This window comes from Hypanus sabinus, chromosome 10, assembly GCF_030144855.1.
Source record: "Hypanus sabinus isolate sHypSab1 chromosome 10, sHypSab1.hap1, whole genome shotgun sequence".
NCBI classification, from domain to species: Eukaryota; Metazoa; Chordata; class Chondrichthyes; order Myliobatiformes; family Dasyatidae; genus Hypanus; species Hypanus sabinus.
Window position 1 is genome coordinate 132239635 of NC_082715.1, and position 18537 is coordinate 132258171.

Sequence of the window (18537 nt, forward strand, 5' to 3'; positions counted from 1 at the left end):
CCACGTGTAGATGAACACACCAGTTCTAAAGGGGGCCTATCCATCCTCAAGTTAATTGTTCAAGTCTCTGCACCCCTTTGTGCAAAATTAGCTAACTTCCCTGTGAAGCAGGATATAGACAGTGTTACTGATGGTGAAATATGTGATATTGTGGCGACCCATTTCCTGGCATATCCGAACCGGCTCACAATTAGATAGCCTATGGGGGTTTGCGAGCACAGAGCTTTGGAGCCTCTGCGCCACGGGGTGGCAGGTTGAGGGAGGCTTAAAAGTGAGGCTGAAGATTTCGAATAAAGTTTTTCCTTCGACTGCAGTTACCGACTCCGTGTCGTAATTTTAGCGCTGCGTGTAGCACACCGCTACAATTGGACCAGAAATGACCGACGCCGCCTCTGTTCATGCGGTTTCGTTGAAACTGCCGGGTTTCTGGACACAGCGACCGAACCTATGGTTCCAGCAAGCCGAAGCCCAATTCCATGTTCGCCAGATCACCTCAGAAGACACCCGCTACTACTACGTGTTAAGCTCCCTCGACCAGGACACAGCGGCCCAGGTCGCGGAGTTCGTACAGTCGCCCCCGGTAGACGGCAAGTACACGGAATTCAAAGCCCTGCTCCTCAGGACTTTCGGACTCTCACGGCGCGAGCGGGCTGCCCGTTTACTGCATCTGGATGGCTTGGGAGACCTCCATCGGCTTTAATGAATGAGATGTTGTCTCTGGCCGGAGGACACAAGCCCTCCCTCATGTTTGAGCAGGCATTCCTGGAGCAGCTGCCCGAGGACATACGCCTGCTGCTGTCCGACGCGGATTTCAGTGACCCCTGGAAGGTAGCAGCCCGGGCGGACTTGCTGTGAAACGCCAAAAAGGTGAGCGGGGCGTCCATCGCACGGATCTCCCAGCCACGCTCCCAGCAGCAAACCAGTCCAGGCCCGGCCGCAGAGCCCGCCAACCCCCGGCCCAATGAACACTGGTGCTTCTACCACCAGCGGTGGGGCGCAGAAGCCCGCCGTTGTCGCCCGCCCTGCAAGTTCCTGGGAAACGCCGGGGCCAGCCGCCGCTGATGGCTACGGCGGCTGGCCATCGGGATAGCCTCCTGTATGTGTGGGATAGAAGGTCGGGACGCCGGTTTTTGGTCGATACTGGTGCCGAGATCAGAGTTTTACCTCCGATGAGTTACGACACCCGCAGCAGGGCACCGGGTCCCCCCCTGAGGGCCGTGAACGGCAGCACAGTAAGGACCTATGGCACCCGTCAGGTGCAGCTACAGTTCGGCTCCAGCCAGTTCACGTGGGACTTTACACTGGCCGCCGTAGCCCAACCACTTCTGGGTGCGGATTTTTTGTGGGCTCACAGCCTACTGGTCGACCTGCCCAGGAAGAGACTGGTACACGCCGAGACCTTTCAGACGTTCTCCCTGGGTGCAGCCCAGTTGCCAGCCCCTCACCTCGGCTCCATCACGCTGTCCAATGACTTCACCAGAGTCCTGGCGGATTTCCCATCGGTTCTGGCACTGCAGTTCACAGCGGCCATGCCCCGACACGGCGTACAGCACCACATCCTGACCCAAGGACCACCCCTCCACGCCCGCGCTCGGCGGCTTCCGCCGGACAGGCTCCGACTGGCAAAGGAGGAGTTCCAGAGGATGGAGGAATTGGGGATCATCCGGCGGTCCGACAGCCCATGGGCTTCCCCCCTGCACATGGTGCCCAAAGCGACGGGGGGCTGGAGACCGTGCGGCGATAACCGCAGGCTGAACGAGGCTACCACACCAGACCGCTACCCTGTGCAGCACATTCAGGACTTTGCAGCAAACCTGCACGGCGCACGGATCTTCTCCTCATCCGAGGGTACCATCAAATCCCGATGCATCCTGACGATGTCCCCGAAACGGCTCTCATCACCCCGTTTGGCCTTTTCGAGTTCCTCCGCATGCCGTTCGGCCTGAAGAATGCCACACAGACGTTCCAGCGGCTAATGGATGCGGTGGGACGGGACCTGGACTTCGCGTTCATCTATTTGGACGACATCCTCATAGCCAGCAGTAGTCGCCAGGAGCATCTGTCCCACCTCCGTCAACTCTGCGCCCGACTGAGTGAGTACGGTCTTACAATCAACCCCACCAAATGCCAGTTCGGACTCGATACCATTGACTTCCTGGGCCACAGGATTACTAAAGACGGAGCAATCCCTCTGCCTGCTAAGGTAGACGCGGTCCGCCATTTTCCCCGACCCACCACGATCAAAGGCCTTCAGGAATTCGTAGGTATGGTCAATTTCTACCACCGCTTCCTCCCTTCAGCTGCCTGAATCTTGCGCCCGAGCCCTGATCACCACCTGGATATCTCGCTTTGGTGTACCGGCCCACATTACCTCCGACAGAGGCGCCCAGTTCACCTCCAGCCTGTGGTCAGCTATGGCCAGCCTTTTGGGGACTCAGCTGCACCACACAACTGCCTACCACCCACAGTCGAACGGGCTAGTGGAGCGTTTCCACCGTCACCTGAAGTCGGCCCTCATGGCCCGCCTGCGAGGAGCCAACTGGGCGGACGAGCTCCCTGGGTCCTACTCGGCATCCACACAGCGCCCAAGGACGACCTGCACGCCTCATCGGCCGAGTTGGTATACGGCGCGCCCCTGGTCGTCCCCGGGGAGTTCCTACCAGCCCCACGGGGGCAAGAGGAAGATCCCGCAGCAGTCCTGAGCAGACTACACGAGAAGCTCGGTAACCTGGCCCCCATACCCACTTCACAGCACGGGCGGAACCCTACCTGCGTACCCAAAGACCTGCAGAACTGTAAGTTTGTGTTTGTACAAAGGGGCGGGCATCGGCCACCGCTGCAGCGGCCATACGAGGGGCCGTTTATGGTGCTCCGGAACAACGGGTCCACGTTTGTGCTGGACGTTGGGGGGAAAGAGGAGGTTTTCACGGTGGACCGCCTCAAACCGGCCCATGTGGACCTGGCACAACCGGCCGAGTTTCCGGCACCTCAGCGCAGAGGCCGACCTCCCAAGCAGGTTCCGGCCCAGATTGTGGACATTGGGGGGTGTATCGCTGGTTCTGGGGGGGGGGGGGGGGGGGTTATGTGGCGACCCATTTCCTGGCACATCCGAACCGGCTCACAATTAGATAGCCTACGGGGGTTTGCGAGCACAGAGCTTTGGAGCCTCTGCACCACGGGGGGGCAGGTTGAGGGAGGCTTAAAAGTGAGGCTGAAGATTTTGAATAAAGTTTTTCCTTCGACTGCAGTTACCGACTCCGAGTCGTAATTTTAGCGCTGCATGTAGCACACCGCTACAATATTATCTTATATGACTTGGACACTAGTCTTAAGCATTTTCATTCACTTCACATCTTAAGAAGTGACTGAGAGCACGGAATAATACGGATAATGAGAGATGTACGACAACTACCGGATCCTGAAAAATGAATAAATTGAAGGAATATTTCCATTACAATCTTTCTTGATAACCCTGTGTTTCAGTTGCTGAATTGATCACCAGGTTCTGAGGAGGAAGCCATTTGCTGGACTAAGGTTACTTCTCATAATTCCTCCCATTTTCCAATGTTATTGGTGCAGAGGCAGACATTAAATCCCGTATGTTGACACATGCAAAAGTGATGTGCTGATGTTTAAATTCCTTCTCCTGTTCTACTATAGCCCCCCCACCAACATATACGTGTTTAGCTTCCTCTTAAATTCGTCTGTTCTCATCACCTCTGCTCTTTGGTAGCTTTAATGAAGAGTTTCATGTTTGTCATAAACATCTATCTCAATGTTTTTCACAATTTATCACTGTGTATTCGAAAGATGATCTTCTGGCTTCTTTCTGTTGTTCGCAAATGGTGAAAAGAAATCATACATGCAGTTCAATAGTAAATGACAAAATGCGCTGAGTTTCAATCCAAAGCTCTATTACTTGCTCAAGTGAAGTTTAAACCCGCTACCTCTAAATATATAACAAATGAACTGTAGACCTAGATCTACTTCCATACATTTATTTATTTAGTGATATAGCATGGAATAGATCCTTCCAGACCTTTGAACCACACTGCCCTGGCAACCACTGACAAATCCTATTAATCTTAACCTAATCATGGGACAACTTACAATGACCAGTTAACCTACCCAGTATGTCTTTGGTCTGGGGGCAGTTTGGAGGACCCAGAGCAAACACACACATTCCACAGGGAGGAGTACAGTGACACCTCACGGAATGGAGCTCCAGATGCCTGAGCTGTAGTTGCGTTGCGCTGCCCCGTCTGCTGCCGTGGTGTCCTCAGTTACCAAAACTGGTGTTCTGTTCCCTTTGTAGCAATTGTAAAATAATGTGGGAGACTTTTTTTATGCTGCATTTATGATATATTGTCATTTCTTCTGCATTCAGATCCCAACAAAATTTGTAACTTCCAGGATTAACTACTTCTACAGTTCCTGTATTTACGTAATTGAGTTCTAAATCAGGGCTTTGACCCAACACGCAACAATTCCTTTTCCTCTAGAGATGGTGTAAATCTGTTGAGTTCCTCTGGCAAATTGTTTGTTGCAATCAAGATGATTTGGAATTGTGGGCAGATGCCTGACCAGATGAATGGAACTCCTCCTCTCCTGGAAAGGAAATTATATTTTCAAATGATCGTGGTTGAAGTGAGCTTTATGCTCCTGTAGTTTGGTCTGATTTAGCAGCTTTTTCAGTGTGCATCATTCAAATGAGTTTATAATGCTAGTGCTAATGAGGGACTGACTAAGGAGGAGATCTATTCTGGTACTGAACTCCATGTATGATTTATTTTCCTCATTTACAAGCAGCAGAAAGTTCAAATCAAATGGTTCCATTTAATATCAGGGGCCACTCCCCAAAGCCACACATCTTCCTGGAGACAGCCAAGCACCAGGCCGCATGACTGGTCCAAAAACCCACAGCTTGCAAAGAACTATAGATCACCAGCTCAAAATAACCTCAGCTGCCTTGAAAAGAAAAGGAAGACGTAAGAGAAAAAGAATAAACTGTTTCATGGGCTAAGTGAAAGAAGCTGCCTGCGTCTGCAAAAACCCCTGGCGCAGTCTTTCCCAGCTCCTCCTGGCATGGAAGCCAGAAGATCAAATTTTCCCATCTGTAGGATACACAGTGATAAATTGGGGAATAGACTGAGACAGATGTTATTTAAGGGTGGTTGTTGAAAGTGTTTTTCTTTAAACTAGCTATATTGCAAATAATTCTGCACAGTTCCTTTATTGTACAAAAATATAAACTTTGCTTGCATTCTATCAGACAATTGTGAAATGGCGCGTTGGGCCAATACAGCAGATGAGTAATTACAACATAAATCAACTACTCTGCGCCGAAGGAGGTAGTGAGATTCCCTTATCTCTATGCTTAATGGTTCCCCGGTCCACCTCCGAATTTTCCCAAGGGTTACATTTTTAAGTTTAGTTATTAAATTTTTGCAATATTACTTCTTGTATAATTTAGCAGAACATGGGTTTTTTTTTGGTATTTTAATTTTACGCTCTAGCTTTAACTAAGAATTTGATAATGCTGTTTCTTGATACATCATTGAGGTTAAGCAAGTGGACACTTCACACATTTCCTATATTGTGGATGTTACATTTGCTTTGCTAGTGCACTTGGAATTTTTCTTGCTGCAGTTTAAGATTTAATTTATCTTCATTTTGCTTTCAATATATTGTAGCACCTAACTAATAATCTGAAGAATATTGATATAGCTGACATTATTTATGACTTCCTCATTATGGTAATGTAAAATGGTCTTTTTTAAAAAATCCGTGTTTCACAAAGGATGATGCAATTTTTTTAGAACAGGAGAATTAATTTCAAATCGTTGATTTGTAGTGTAATGATGAGAAGGTTTTCCTAGTTACATTTTTTTGTTATAGAGTGAAGGATTTTGTGGCCTAATTTCATCATTAACCAATAGAAGGTGCTCGTGATAGAAAGAGAAAAATTGGCCTGCTGCGACAGCATGTTCCTGAATTCTAAGACAAATGGACAAATTCTAAACATGCCTAAGATTTTGCAATGTAGATGCTGTCGTAATGAAGGAAAGTGAAAGTACATTTCTCCAAAGCAAGCTCCCACAAATAGCAGTGAAAGAATCAGTCATATTTTGTTGAGAGATGAGCACTGACTGTGAATGGATAAAATATATCCTGCTTTCCTTTAATATAGTGCTGCATATTCTCTAATATCAATCTGTTGGATTTCCAGCACTGTGTACCAGTGACCATTTTTCAAGGGAAGCTCTCTTAAGGACTTCTGGGCACAGGTCTGCTACTGTGTAATGCAGGGGTTGAGAACTAGTAAGCATACATCTGTCTCTGAGTAACATCTGGTTATAGTGACTGGTCACGCCTGTGATGTTACTTATGCAATGACAATAAACTTGACTTTGGACTTTAATACTAGTGGGCATGGAACTGACACCACATTACACTGGAGTGCACTACAGGTAAGTATTTTGTTAGTACTAATTACAGTTCCAAAGAACTCTTTTAAGGTTCTGGGACAGGTCTAATAAAAAATTCCCACCCATTCTGCAGAAAACTAGTGGAGTCATTAACAATGAAAAAGTGTGTCCAAGAATGCAGCTGGAGGTAGATTAGCAAGAGAGTTGGGCATTGTGGTGTGCAAATTGGATTTTGCAGAGGCAAGTTTGATGTAAAGCACTTTGGGAAGTTGAGTAATGTTAGGATATACAGAGTAAATGATTGTGACCTTAAGAGACTGTTGTACAGAGTGATGTTGGGCTGTAAGTCCATTTCTTCCATCGAGTGGTGAATGCAAAAAAGCATTTGGTCATGCTTGTTTTGGGAGAACGTGGTATTGAATTTAAAAGTTGCAATATCATATTCTAGCTGTACAAAATATTAGTTAGACTTTGCACGAAGAGATACATACAGTACTGGTCGCCACACTAGAGGGAAGATTTCGTAGCAATAGCAAGGATGCAGAATGTTGCCTGGGATGTAGGCTGTAATTATCAGGAGGGATAGGATAGACTGGTTTGTTCTCACTAGACTGGAGGAGGAGTCTGAGGGATGACTTGTTAGGGGTCTATAAAATAAAGAGGGGAATAGATGGGGTTAAAAGTTAGAATCCTTTTCCGAAAGTCGAGGAGTATAGAATTCAACGGCAAAGATGACATGAAAAGATAGAGAAATACATGGGAGATTTGAGGTGTATGTGTTTCACGTGGATGGTGGTGGTATTCTGAAATGAGCTGCTAGAGGACGTGGTAGAGGCACGTACAATTACAACATTTAAAAAGTGCTTTGACAAGTTACAAGATACATATGTACATGAACAAAGAGATTCCCTGATAGAATAAAGGGAGAATATTTGTTTTCTTTCTTAACTAGTGGGAAATGTTTGCCGTACAAGAGAAGAGAGGAGTGGCAGGCTCTTAACTCTTTTATGAATATTCCCAGATTGCTTGGAGTGTTACTTCTGCTGCAGTATCCCAATGAATGTTGACGTTTATTGGACAAGTCAAGCAAACATTTTTGCTGCCCACCAATCAGTGGGAGGCTCGAGGCTTGTAGCATACTGTGGTACATATGGTAGTGGTTAAGTTTTGGTTAGGGGCCATGAGATTGAATCTTGCCATAATAGCCAGGGGGAATTTAAATTCAACCAGTTAAATTAAATCCAAGGTTTAAAGGAAAGAACTACTATTTACATTCACTCCCTCAATTTCTGGAATACAGTGATGATTGTATGAGGAGAGACCAAGCATGCTCGGCCTATTCTCTCTCTCAATTAGAAGAGAGAAACACAATCTTGTTGAAATGTATAAAGTTCTTGTGGGGCTTGATAGGGAGATTTTCCCCTGGTTGTGTGTAAAGAAAACAGTTATAGTCTCCTATTAAGGATTTGGCCATTCAAGACTTAAAGTCAAGAGGATAAGAGGGTAGTTAATCTTTTGGAATTTTCTACCCAATATCACTGTGTAGCTTTAGTTACCTAGTACATTCATGGTAGACATTGGTTCCCTTAATATTCAAAGTTGTCTCCAAGAATATCTGGTTATTGCAGTCAAATGGCAGTGCGATCAAAGATCAACCAGCTCCAGTGGACTAGGTGCAAGGGGCTGAGCCGTCCTCTTTGTTCTCTATGATTGAAATTCTTTTCAGGAGTGCGTAGAGAATTTTGGAAAGTAACGCATTTCTGATCTGGAAATAAGAAATAAGATAAAAAGTTCTCAAAAGCTAACAAAAGTCAAGCAGGATCTGTGAAGGAAAATTGTGTTAGCGTTTCAAGTTGATGGGGTTTATTTCATTGAATTGGGGCACGGACCATTTTTCACTCTCCACGAATGCTGTTTCCCCTACTGAGTCTTTTAAAGCAAATGATGATGGGTGTGGACAAAGATGGTAAGGACACTAGTGAAATTGTGAATGGGAAGTTAGCTAGGAGCTGTGCTGTTTGTGCTTTTAAGTAAGACTGAAAGCATGAGTATCTATTTATATATTTCAGCAAAATGGTTTCTGCAAGTGGCACTTAGAAGTGGTTCAGTCTGTCGATCAGTTCAACCTTCTGTTTTACTGACCCGGAAAATCAATGTGCTGGGGGCACTTGGAGGGTTGAACAGCATTTGTATGGGTGGTGGATGGAGAGGAAGAAATTTCTTTGATCAGGAGATTCGTATGTCTCTATCTTAGTATCTAGTTATTGAAATGAGGTACTTTTATTAAAATATCACATTTTTGACTTCTCACCTGGCTCTTCGTCATGTTTATCACTGTAAAGCTGGCCAGAATCTGTGGTTAATATACAAAGGTACTGTGTTAACCATGGAAATGAAATTCAAATTGCTACAAGCAATTGCATAAAACCAATGGCTCCTGTTGTAACAGACTCTCCTCAGCTTTTTACCTCCTGTCCTGCAGAGGGGTTTCGAATCAAAGCGTCAACTGCACTTTTTTCCATAGATTCTGTCTGGCCTGCTGAGTTCCTCCAGCATTTTGTGTGGATGTGGTTGATGTTTAACTCCCTCTGCAGTTCAGCAAGTTGAGACGAACAACTTGTGCTGATCTTAAATCTTCACATCCTGTGAAGCAGTTAAAAAAAGAACAGAAAACGCGTTAGTGATAGGAAAACTGAAATTGGTGGATGTGCACAGTATCTCGATACAAAATGAAATACCCCCAGTCAGTTGCTGAATAAGGTAAATAATAAAATGATATATTTCAGTCATCTTTACTCTTTCAATTTACTTGGTAATTTTCAATTCAAAATTCAGAGGCTATGGCAGATTATTGAAGTTTCTGGAAGGGTCCAGGATTGAATCTTACTCGTTTCCTTAACTTGGTATGAAACTGTTTGGAAATACTGTAAGTTGGTAATAATTCTGATTCTGAGACAAGTACGACAGGAGATACTGCATTGCCTCACAGTAAGATGAAATCAAACTGCTTGTTTGAGAGAATAATGTTGAAATATGTTCAATGAAGTATTGTTGATTAACTCAGAGGTTTCCGTTGGCTTTATGGAAATAACAATGAAAGAAGGAACCCTATAAAGTAGAGAGTGAATATACAACATTAAAGTGTGCCTTTAAAGGTTTTTTTTTGCAGATGGCAAACGAATCATTTTGGTAAGCAGTTTAGTGAGATTCCATTTTTGGGCCTGTTAATATACAAGAAGAATAACCCATCATGATACATATTTTATATATCTTTTCTTGTGTATATTGTCATTCCTGTGTTTGTTGCAGATGTACAGTATTCCTGCCCAAGCAACAAATTATTGGTATATTGAGTTAGAAATATGTAAAGCCTTGGATATTAACATTCCTACTCTTGCCCTAATAGCTTTCCAGGAGCCCCTCTCATTCTCTGTGATCTTATCCATTGGCCTCCAAGAGATCTGTATTCCTGAATTATTGATTTTTGAGCTTGCTGATTTCAATAAGACAACTTTTGACTGATAACTTAAGTTGCCAAAGTCCCTGAGTTCCCTAAATTTTTTATGGTTAACTTTAATAACAATGAAAGATCTAAAATTTAAGGAAACAAATAATTTTGTGCTTGTGTATGCGTTTTGATGTCAGAATTCAGCTCTTGGTGTGCAAAACCTCACTTCCTTGCAAGAATGTGATATAGGACCATTGCAGGATTTCCCTCTTAATGTCTTGTTTTACAGCTGTTTTACCAGCCCCAGATATATAGGGATATATTTGACAATTTGTCCATAAGCCACAGAAAATGTTATTTATTTTGCTGAAATACTTAAATAACATTTCATCAAATATTAAATAGAAATATTAGTTTTTATATATAGAACAAATATAACGTAATGGTTCTGGTTTAAACAAAATTGCATTAAGTATTTAAACATTTAAACAATTTACAAAATATTTCTGTAGGGAATTGGTTTGGTAGTTCAGTATTAATAGAAGTGTTCTATTACAATATAATTGTTGGCATTGAAAATAAATATGTGGACTTTCTATCTGTAATCCAATAACATGTTTTTTAAAATCTTTTTTGATTCAATAGGGGGTTTGTGTATGACAACAAGAACAGCTTACAGCTGCGAGGTCTGGTTGTCTTGTTGATGTCAAAAGCAGCAGGACCGAGTGAAACAGCAGTGTCCCGACTGGAAGGAGACCTAGTTAGTGGAATTTACCCCAGGTATGCCTTTCTTTTCTGTAATCAGTTGCCACTAATCAGAGGTCTGTTTGGTAGAAGGAGGAAGCTATTTTTATTTTTCATTAACATAATTTCTCTTTGTCATTCATCACCAGCCATCTGGGTGAGGTCCTAGATATTTAGTAATAGATACAATGAGTGTGATTAGGATATGGAACTCTCAATCAACACAAGCAGAGGCAAATAGTATGGATGTATTTAATAGAAATCTGAACAGGTAGATGAGAAATAAAGACCAGAACTAGATGCCATTGAAAATCAAAACAAGTGCAAATACCGGAATATAAGATTAAGGAGCTGAAGTGGTCATTGATCTGAAAAACATATTCTATTTCCATTGCTTTTTCCATGGATGTTATGTTTGCATTTCCAGTGTTTACTGGTTAAGCTCCACTTGTGTTCTACACATTTTTTTGTTTCAGGTTCATAGAGAAATACAGCACAGAAACAGGCCCTGTGACTGATCTAGTCCAGGCTGACCTGGTCTTCTGCCTGGTCCCATCTACTGCACCCAGACAATATCGCTCCAAAACCCTCCCATTCATGTACTTGTCCAAGATTCTCTTAAATATTACAAATAAACCCATTTCTACCAGCTCGTCCTTAAGCTGACAGCTCCTTCCACGCTCATACCACCCTCTGAGTGAAACCATTTCCTCTTAGATTCTCCAGAGTATCACCCAACCTGAGGGAAAAAATCCTGCATGCATTCTGCACCCCTCATACATTTCCTTACCTCTATTAGACCTCACCTCATTCTCCTGCAACCCAGTTAGGAATGAAGCCCTAACCTTTTCAACCTTACCCTATAACTTGGGTCCTCCAGTCCCAGCAACATAATTGTAATTTTTCTTGGCACTCTTTCAAGCTTATTGATATCTTTCCTGTAGGTTGGTGACCAAAACTGCACACAATACTCCAAATTAGGCCTCACTAATGTATATACAACTTCAAGATAACATCCCAACTCCGGTACTCTGTACACAGATTTAAGGAGACCAACGTGCCAAATGCTCTGATGCTACTTTCAAGGAATTATGGATCAGTATTCCCAGATTCCTTTGTTCTACTACACATCTCAAGAGCCCTATCATTCGCTGCATAAGTTTTGCCCTGGTTTGTCCTGACAAAGTGCAACACCTCAGACTTATCTGCATTGAATTCCATCTACAATTTTTCAACCCATTTTCTTAGGTTGTCAAGGTCACTGTGCAAGTTTTGATGGCCTTCCTCACTGTCCATTACCATCCTACCACAAAGCACTTCTCCTCTACTTTCCATAGAGATCATTCCATATGCGACTCCCTTGTCCGCTCATACGTTACCTCCCCACTGATCTTCCTCATGGCACTTACTCCTGCTAGCATGGCAAGTCCTATACCTACCTCTTCCCTTCCTCCCTCACCACCATTCAGGACCCCAAACAGTCCTTCCAGGTGAGGCAACATTCCATCTGCGAGTTTGTTGGGGTCATCCATTGCGGTTTTCTCTAGATCGATGAGACCCAACGCAGACTGGGGACCACATTGTTGAGCACATTCACTCTGCATGTCTTAAAAGGCAGGATCTCCTGGCGGCTATCCACCAATTTGACTTTCTGTCCATGCCCTCCTCTACTTCCATGATGAGACCAAACTCAGGTTGGAAGAGCAACACCTCATATTCCGTGTAAGTTCACTTGTCGTCCCTGCAATATTCCTTACATTGAAATAGACGCATCTCAGAACATTGTGCTCATCAGCTAGTTGATTTCTGTTTTTAAACATGAGAAAATCTGCAGATGCTGGAAACCCAAATCAACACTAAATGCTGGAGTAACTCAGCAGGTCAGGCAGCATCTTTGGAGATGACGTTTCAGGTTGCACTCGTTCCTCAGGACTGAAAAGGAAGGGGGAAGAAGCCGAAATAAAAAGATTGGGGGAGGGGAAGGTGACAGGTGAAGCCAGGTGGGGGGAAAATAAAAGACTGGAGAAGAAGGAATATGATAGGAGAGGAGAGTGGACGTAGGGGAAAGGGAAGGAAGAGGGGACCCAGGGGGAAGTGATAGGCAGATGAGAAGAGTTAAAAAGCCAGAGTGGAAATAGAGGAAGAGGGGAGAGGGAGGGAATTTTTTTTTTAACCAGAAGGAGAAATCAATCAGGATCAGACTTTAATCGCCAAGTACCTGAGCACATACAAGGAATTTACTTCCGGCAGATGTTGTCTCTCTGCTCATAACAGATGATAAATATAAATGAAAATCTAGATTATACATACAAGTAGTGCAATCCAAGTAATAGCCGACAGTTAAACGGCAGTTAACTGTTCAGCAAAGTGACCGCAGTAGGGAAAAAACTTCTCCAGTGCCTATTAGTCTTAGTCTGGAGGGATCTGAAGCGCCTACCAGACGAAAGCAGTTCAAACAGTCCGTGCGCAGGATGGGGAATATTCATGCTATCTAACTGGAGGCTACCCAGATGGAATATAAGGTGTTGTTCTTCCACCCTCATCGTGGCACAAGAGGAGGCCATGGGCCGACATGTTGAAACAGGAATCAGAATTAAAATGTTTGGCCGCCAGGAAATCCTACTTCTGGCAGAGGAGGCAAAGGTCCTCAATGAGCAGAATTCCAGTTTGCAACGGGTCTCACCAGGGTAGAGGAGGCTACGTTGAGAGCACCAGCTTTGTTTTTGCTTGTTAGCTCAGCATCTACTTTCCTCACAGCCACTCCAATGCTGCCCTTTCATTTTAATTCCATCCACCATCCACCAGAGAGGCACTAGCAAACCTTCCTACAAGGCTATTGGCCCCTCTCCAGTTCAGATACAAGCCGTCCCATTTGTACAGGTCCCACATGCCCTGGATGAGAAAGATTGGAAGCCCTCCCTCCTGCACCACTTCCTTAGCCAGGTGTTAAACTGCACTGTTTTCCTATTTCTCACCTCATTGTGGCACAGATGGCAATTTTGAGATCACTACCCTGTCTTGTAATGCAACACTAAACTCCCTGAGCTTACTTTTTTGACAGACAGACAGACATACTTTATTGATCCTGAGGGAAATTGGGTTTCGTTACAGCCGCACCAACCAAGAATAGTGAAGAAATATAGCAATATAAAACCATAAATAATTAGATAATAAGTTTATCATGCCAAGTGGAAATAAGTCCAGGACCAGCCTATTGGCTCAGAGTGTCTGACCCTCCGAGGATTTTTATGATTTTTATGATTTTAAATGATTTTTTAAAGATCATTTCTGATGCCACCACAATCTCTTAACTCGACCTCTTTCAGAACCCTAGGGTGCAGTTCCTCTGGTCTAGGTGATTTATGCACCTTTAGCTCTTTCAGCTTTCTCAGCACCTTCTCTCTTGTAACAGTAACTGTACCCACTTCTCTTCCTTCACACGCTACAACATCTGGAACATTGCTAGTGTCTTTGACAGTGAAGACTGATGCAAAATACTCATTTAGTTAATCAGCCATCTTCTTGTCCCTTATTATTATTTCTCCTGCCTCATTTTCTAGCGGTCCTATATCCACTCTTATTTCCCTTTTATTTTTAACATACTTGAGAAAACTTTTACTGTCCACTTTGATATTAGTTGCTAGCTTTATCTCCCTTCTAATGATTTTTTTAGTTTCTCTCTGTAAAAACAGACAGACAGCCATACTTTATTGATCCCGAGGGAAACTGGGTTTTGTTACAGCCGCACCAACCAAGAATAGTGTAGAAATATAGCAATATAAAACCACAAATAATTAAATAATTATAAGTTAATCATGCCCAGTGGAAATAAGACCAGGACCAGCCTATTGGCTCAGGGTGTCTGACACTCTGAGGGAGAAGTTGTAAAGTTTGATGACCACGGGCAGAAATGACTTCCGATGACGCTCAGTGTTACATCTCGGTGGAATGAGTCTCTGGCTGAATGTACTCCTGTGCCTAACCAGTACATTATGGAGTGGATGGGAGACATTGTCCAAGATGGCATGCAACTTGGACAGCGTCCTCTTTTCAGACACCACCGTCAGAGAGTCCAGTTCCACCCCCACAACATCACTGGCCTTATGAATGAGTTTGTTGATTCTGTTGGTGTCTGCTACCCTCAGCCTGCTGCCCCAGCACACAACAGTAAACATGATAGCACTGGCCACCACAGACTCGTAGAACATCCTCAGCATCGTCTGGCAGATGTTAAAGGACCTCAGTCTCCTCAGGAAATAGAGATGGCTCTGACCCTTATTGTAGACAGCCTCAGTGTTCTTTGATCAGTCCAGTTTCTTGTCCATTTGTATCCCCAGGTATTTGTAATCCTCCACTATGTCCACACTGACCCCTTGGATCAGGCTTTGTCACCCTTCCTGCCTACGTCATTGGTACTGATGTGTATCAGAACTTCTGGCTGCTTCCCCTCCCCTTGAAGAGTGCTGTGGACACAGTCAAGGATGTCTCTGACCCTGACATCTGGGAGGCAGTTTACCATCTGGGACTCTCATTCTCTTCTACAGAGTCTCCTCAGCTATAGGTGATCCTGTGTGAGAGGCCAGCTGGTTGGCCTTCAAAGTTGACAGTCAGGAATAATTTTGAAAATACTAATTTATCAGTCAAGATGTTGTTTTCCTCCTTTTAATGTCTCCCAAAATAAACAGAGTGGAACTACACTAATTGATACACTGAGCCTACTTATACCATTGTGTAAAGGAGCACTATTCTCTATGCTTTGGTAAAAAATTAATCTGGAGGCAAGTTTGGATTTTCAGTTCCTTAATGAGTAGTTTTACTTTCTCACTGCTGTTAGCACCATGAACTACTTTTAACTGTAGTCAACAATGGTGAATATGAATGGAAAAAATGTGTGATATTCTAGACTCAACTTTATTCTGGAGGCACTCAAGTGATTGTGTTGTCAGTCAAGAACAGCTGTATCCCGCTGTTTTCAGTCTCTTGAATGGACCTCTCATTCTCTCAAAGATAAACTTGATCTCCAAATCTACCTCATTGTGCCTTCTGCACTTTATTTACCTCTCTACACTGCACTTTCTCTGTTATGGTAGCACTACCTTCAACATTTTGTTTCCTTTTTCACTTCCTCAATATACTAATGTCTGGAATACCCTGTCTGAGTGCTACGCAAACAGATTTTCACTGCATCTTGGTACAGTAACAATGGTAAACCAATCCCAGTGTAAAGACAAACAAATTCAGCTGACTTCAGCCAAAACCTGGTGTATTTGCATTTGTTCGATTCTGACTTCTAAGCTGCATAATACTTATTTTAAAAAGATACTACACCCTATCCTCATTATATGTGTCTTCAGACTATATGGATTCAGTTATGCGAGGGACCTATTTCTACTAACTTCTCCTTATAGGCATCCAAAACTTGTAGTGATGCGAGAAGCACTGCTTTCCCGCCAGTACAAGTCATGTGCACACGCCTCACAGTCTCACTGTTGGGATGAGAAGCTCCACTTTCTTGCCAATGCAAGTCAGGTGCGCACACCTCACAATCTCACTCCTGTCAGTCTTGCATTGGTTTTGGCAAGGTGTGGATGTGCGATCTTGTGCTCTTAAACTTTTTGTTGGTTTTACCTACGGTGCAGTGATTTTGTGCTTGAAATATTTAACTATGCCTGCTAAGCGTCTGATGTCATGTCCTGGGCCATCAGCCGAGCGGCAGAGAACTGCTTTAACACTTGAAAAAAAGTTGGAAATTATAAACAGCGCGGCATCAGGTGAAGGTAACACAGCTCTGGGCGCTACTGCCGGGAACAGAATCTTGCTTTTAAAGTTCTTTTGTTGCTTGACAATGCACCAGCCCATCCTAAACATTTGGACAGCATTCATCCTAACAGAACAGTGCGTTTCCTGCCGCCTAACACAACGTCGCTGATTCAACCACTCGACCAAGGCGTGATCCACATTCAAGGCATATTTTTTTTAAACAGTGAACTATCTCTCTGATGCTGCAAGCAACAGATGATTTTGAAAATCCCGGGAGTTTACCAACGGTGAGGGAATGGTGGAAGTTGGAGCACTTGGCAGAAATGGCGATGGACATGGACCCAAGTTTAGAGTGGAGTCAGCATTTCAGTCTTTCCCTGCCGTCAACCCTTCTTCCCTACAAGCAAATTTATGCTGAGAAACAAAATGCTGCCAAGTAAACAACCCTCACCACTCTCTTCAAACCGGTGTCATCTCCTGCTGCCGGCAGCTCTAAGAGTTCTGTGAGTCTTCTTTCACCCCTTGCTGTGCTTGATGATCCTGACAACCACGACCATCCACCTCATCTATGTAAAGCTGCCCGACACCATAACAATCACTCATCCCCCGGAGCAAACACACCTGCCACTGTTGGTCAGTCCTGAACACCCTAGTATGTTAACTTTCTATGATTTATTACATTGAATATTACCTTAAATTGATTAAATGTAATACGAATGTTGCCTTGTGGTACTGCTTTTGTGTTGTATTGGTATGAAAATGTGAATAAATTACAGATAAAGCATAGTTAGGGAGCCCTCTGGAACGCATCCCTATTTTCTCCATTTAAGTAATTTTTCAAGTTATGCGTCAACTGCGAGGAACGTATCCCCTGCATATAACGAGGATAGGGTGTATATCTTAACTAGGGTTAGTTTTTACACCATAAGTTTATCATAATGAAGGGATTCTTTGTAAGTAAAGGAGGGTAAAAGTAATAGGTTTGACTGGAAAGTTCAGATGAATTAAGTGTGAGGGGAGAATGAAATGCCGCAAAATTACCAAGTCAAATTGGGCCTGTGCTTTATTGAACTGTCCCATTCCATGATAGCTCAGGCAGTAATGATAGGGAATAGACGGCAGAGAGAGAGAGAAATGATTTGCAAGAGGAACAAAGTATATGATAAGTGCGAAGTGAGAAAGGGTCAAAAATAAAAGAGACCTCATAAAGAGATATTAGCACAGCAAGTGAACAAGTGTAGCAGGCAGCAATTGAACTTAGATCAGATTTATAAAGAGAGAAAGATGCATATAAATAGAATTAGACTTTGAACCAAAAGAAGAAAGCCATTTTTTAATCTGTGAATTGTGTTGCAAAGGTGATTAATTATTACCTGTCGTTTTGCTTTTAGTACATAATTATTTAATGTGTTTTAATGTTAAATTAAGCTGTTTGGAAATTTTAAGTATATGGAGATTGACTGTAAAAGTGTAAATATTGTGTATTTAGAAAATTATTGTTGTTTATTTGTGCACATAATCTTATTTGCAGATATAAAATCTTAATACATTATAGTTAACTGCAGTTGCTGCATTGCCAGCCCACTGGTCTATCTTGGCCTTGGCAACTTTGAAGTTAGAACCATGGCATTATCTGCAAACCTGTTTCCCAGTTCTTCTCTTGTATTTTATTTTTAGGTACTTATCTAATGTCACATTGTGATGAATGCAATGAAGTTTTATGACATCCTTATGAACTCTTTTAACACAAAAGAAATAGTTTTACAATGCTCAATTGAGAAACACTGCAGATGTAGTAGTTGCCAGACTGTTAGTCACAATGCACAATAGTATTTTACTACAGTTGTCATTTAATACCAAGATACCCTACATGGTTCAAAGTTCAAATTAAATTCATTATCAAAGTACAGGTATGTCACTACATACAACCCTGAGATTCATTTTCTTATTGGCATACTCAACAAATCTATAGAATAAGTTTGAATAGAATAGAGCAAGATCAATGAAAGATCAACCAGAGTGCAGAAGACAACAAACCGTGCAAATGCAAATGTAAATAAATAGCAATAAATAGCAAGAACATGAGATAATGGACCTTAAAGTGAGGTCATTGGTTGTGGGAACATCTCAGTGTGAGCATAGTTATCCCCTTTTGTT

At 43.2% G+C, this 18537-nt stretch overlaps 1 protein-coding gene across 2 annotated transcripts in view; it reads left to right on the forward strand.

Moving 5' to 3' along the window:
• The window catches only part of pdss2 (prenyl (decaprenyl) diphosphate synthase, subunit 2), a 221227-nt gene that overhangs the window by 89722 nt on the left and 112968 nt on the right, over nt 1-18537 (forward strand). For both annotated transcript variants that reach the window (XM_059983003.1, XM_059983004.1), the window contains one exon: nt 10522-10656. In XM_059983003.1, the coding sequence (XP_059838986.1) occupies nt 10522-10656 (135 nt within the window). The remainder of the gene's footprint in view (nt 1-10521; nt 10657-18537) is intronic.